This window comes from Prionailurus bengalensis, chromosome F2, assembly GCF_016509475.1.
Source record: "Prionailurus bengalensis isolate Pbe53 chromosome F2, Fcat_Pben_1.1_paternal_pri, whole genome shotgun sequence".
NCBI classification, from domain to species: domain Eukaryota; kingdom Metazoa; phylum Chordata; class Mammalia; order Carnivora; family Felidae; genus Prionailurus; species Prionailurus bengalensis.
This window is the reverse complement of record NC_057353.1, coordinates 67,026,587-67,029,928: the sequence shown is the minus strand read 5'-3', so window position 1 is coordinate 67,029,928 and position 3,342 is coordinate 67,026,587. Positions and strand designations below refer to the sequence as shown.

At 40.6% G+C, this 3,342-nt stretch overlaps 1 protein-coding gene across 1 annotated transcript in view; it reads left to right on the top strand.

Annotated features, from left to right (window-relative positions):
- ANXA13 (annexin A13) overlaps positions 1-3,342 on the top strand; it is a 51,620-nt gene that overhangs the window by 29,169 nt on the left and 19,109 nt on the right. The window contains exon 4 of the mRNA XM_043601703.1: positions 2,838-2,932. Coding sequence (XP_043457638.1) covers positions 2,838-2,932 — 95 coding nt within the window. The remainder of the gene's footprint in view (positions 1-2,837; positions 2,933-3,342) is intronic.

Here is a 3,342-nt window from a genome sequence, read left to right as displayed (position 1 = left end):
AATTAATCCCTGCTGTTCTTATAGGTGAGCTCATCCTAGAATTTTCTATTTCTCCATTTGGAATCAAACAGCTAGGTCTTCCCAGAATTATAAAGGTGGAACTAATCCCTGAGACTAAGTGAATAGTCTGAGGACACAAAGTTCATGGCTGTGCCAGGACAAGCACGCAGCTCTCTTATCCCTGTCTCCCCAAATACTGCCGTGAGGACTGATACCAGGGTCGAGGCAGGGGTAGAACACCTCAAGCCTTCGCCAGCAAAGAAATAAGGGGGAGTCTCTTTGTTCCTGTCCCTCTGTCTGTAGTTATGTCCCCCTTCCACAGTTTCCCCACACCCATGACCCAGATTTTTCTTCCTCCCAACTCTTCTATGAAATGCATCTACCATCTCTTGTTTCTCGGGGATTCTGAGCTCTCAGCTGGGTAGGAGCGATCACGCCAGTTCAACTAAGTCAGTTCCAATCAAAAATGACCAAGCACATGCTAGATAGTCACAGGGAGCGGCCATTAGGAGTAGGGCTGGGAAAAGGCCAAAGCAGGATTCTCCAGACTCAGGCTGTGAAGACCTTGTTGAAGTCTTGAGACACTGCTGAGGATAATGGGTGCATTAGTTTCCTAGGGCTGCCATAATGAAGTACCACATACCAGGTGGCTAAAAACAGCAGAAATTTATTGTCTCCCAGTTCTGAAAGCCAGAGTCTCAAGTCAAGAAGTCAGTAGGCTATACTCCCCACCTGAAGGCACTAGGAAGGACCTGTTCCAGGCTTCTACCCTGCTTCTGGTGGCCTCAGGAGTTCCTTGGTTTATGGATGCATCTCTCCAGTCCTCCGTCCTCACATGGCACTCTCCCTGTGCCTTTGTTGCCAAAGGTCTACATTCTGTAGCAGGCTTTCAAACCCCGATCATTCAGCTACCACCTTCCATGATTTTCGTCAACCTGAGCACTACTGAGTTAATCTACTCATTCAACCCCTGTCCTTTACAAAATATCAGCAAAATCATGGGTTTAATGACTCAGTGATATCTATATATAGTTGACCTTTGAACAAAACAGGTTTGACCCTTGAACAACACAGGTCCACTTATATGCAGAATTTTACAGTACAGTACTGTAAATGTATTTTCCTTATGATTTTCTCAGTAACATTTGCTTTTCTCTAGTTTACTATAATAATATATGATACACAAAACATACAAAGAGGTGTTAATTGACTTTATGTTATCACTAAGGCTTCTGGTTAATAGTAGACTATTACTTGAGTACTAAAGTTCTGGGGGACTCAAAAGTTATACATGAATATTGTACTTCAATGAGACTTGGCACCCCAATCCTTGTATTATTCAAGGGTCAATGGTATATACAGTCAATGCCATATAGTCCATAAGGGTAGAAGAATTACTTGAATCCAGCCTGAAGAATCTAATTCAGGGTTTGCTGGCTAAACAGACTTTCTCATTCCCACACCTGCAATCCCTGGATCAGCTTTCCAATCCTGTCTCCATGTTCTTAAAAAGGATATTCTCCCCTTATTTCTTATTCATTACAGTTTTTGATACTGATCAAATTGCCTACAATGAGCATGTGGTACTTTTGGAACATCAGAGGAAAAAACTTTTTAGAAAGAGTGTAATCTAAAAATGTAAGAGTCAGGGAGCACCTGGGTGGCTCAGTTGGTTGAGTGTCTGACTTTGGCTCAGGTCATGATCTTGTGGTTCATGGGTTCGAGTCTTACATGGGGCTCTGTGCTGATGACGTGGAGTCTGCTTCAGATTCTCTCTCTCTCTCTCTCTCTCTCTCTCTCTCTCTCTCTCTCCCTCTCTCCCCACCCCTGTTCATGCTCTCTCAAAAATATATAAAAAAAAATTTTAATGTAACAGCCAGGAGCTTAAAGAGACAATTACCCATCATGGTCCCAATTTGGACTTCTCTCTTGACATTGACAAGTTTAAGGGTGGGCTTCATATTGTAGCAATGTGGGCCTATATTTTATTCTCTTCTACTCAGCTTTAAGTACCTGGAGGCCAAGGAACAGACCATACTTTTTTTTTTTCAGATTTTTCAGTTTTATTGAGGTGTAAATTCACATCCCATACAATTCACCCACCTAAAATGTACAATTCAATGGTTTTTAATATACTCACAGATATGTGAAATCATCATTGCAATCAACTTTGAACATTTTCATCACCTCAAAAAAGAAACCTCCTACTCTTTAGCTGTCACCTCCCTACCCAGCCCATCCCCAGACACTAATCTCCTTTCTACCTTTATAGATTTCCCTATTCTTGACTTTCATATGAATGGAATAATATATATATATGTGTTCTTCTGTGACTGGATTCTTTCACTTAGCATAATGTTTCAAGGTTCATTCAAACTGTAGCATGTATCAGGACTTCATTCATTTTTCTGGCCAAGTAATATTCCATTGTATGGATATACCACATTTGTTCATCTGTTTGTTCACTGATGGACATTCAGGTTGTTAGAAACCTTTCAGCTATTATGAATGATGAAGCAACAAACATTTGTGTGCAAGTTTTGTGTGGCCATTTGTTTTCATTTCTCTTGAATACTGGGAGTGAAATTAAGGCCATACTCATTTCTCTTTCCACTGCAATGTCTAGCACTGTGCTTCATGCCATGTGAGGCCTCCATGGATATTTGTCAAGTGAGTGAAAAGAACACACTTCTCCACGAGATATTAAAGCTAAGGGATGCATCTAGGCTCCACTGAAGCCTCTAACCAATGCCCCAGCTTCCTTGGAATTGAGTAAAATCAACCTCCATCTTCTTCCTTGTTCACTCTTGGCCTTGTCTCTTTCTCCTGCACTTTAGGAACCGATGAAGCAGCCATCATTGAAATCTTATCAAGCAGGACATCGGATGAGAGGCAACAAATAAAGCAAAAGTACAAGGCAACGTATGGCAAGGTGATTCCAAGCATCCCTGAAAACGGGCACACAGCCTTGGCCTTGGAGGTCTCTGCTTTCTCTACCTTCCCAAGGCAGCAGAGAATATCTTTAAAGCTTTAATAAGTTAGCTCAAGAGCAAACAAAAGTAAACTACTCTTTACAATTTTAATTGATTTCAGAAAAACTGAAATTGCCTTGTTAACTTCATAGCCTATATAATATATTCTTTAACTCCTTTTGAAAACTGACTTCCTTTTCCTAGTAATCCCTCTGTCATTTTCCCATTGATAATTCTACATACTAACTTACAGATAGGCCAATAACTTGAAAATCAGTTTTCACAGGTGGGTCTTTATACAAGAATTCTTCATTTATCCATCTGTCTTCAAGAATGATATGTTCTTCATAAGTGATTGTTATAGAACACT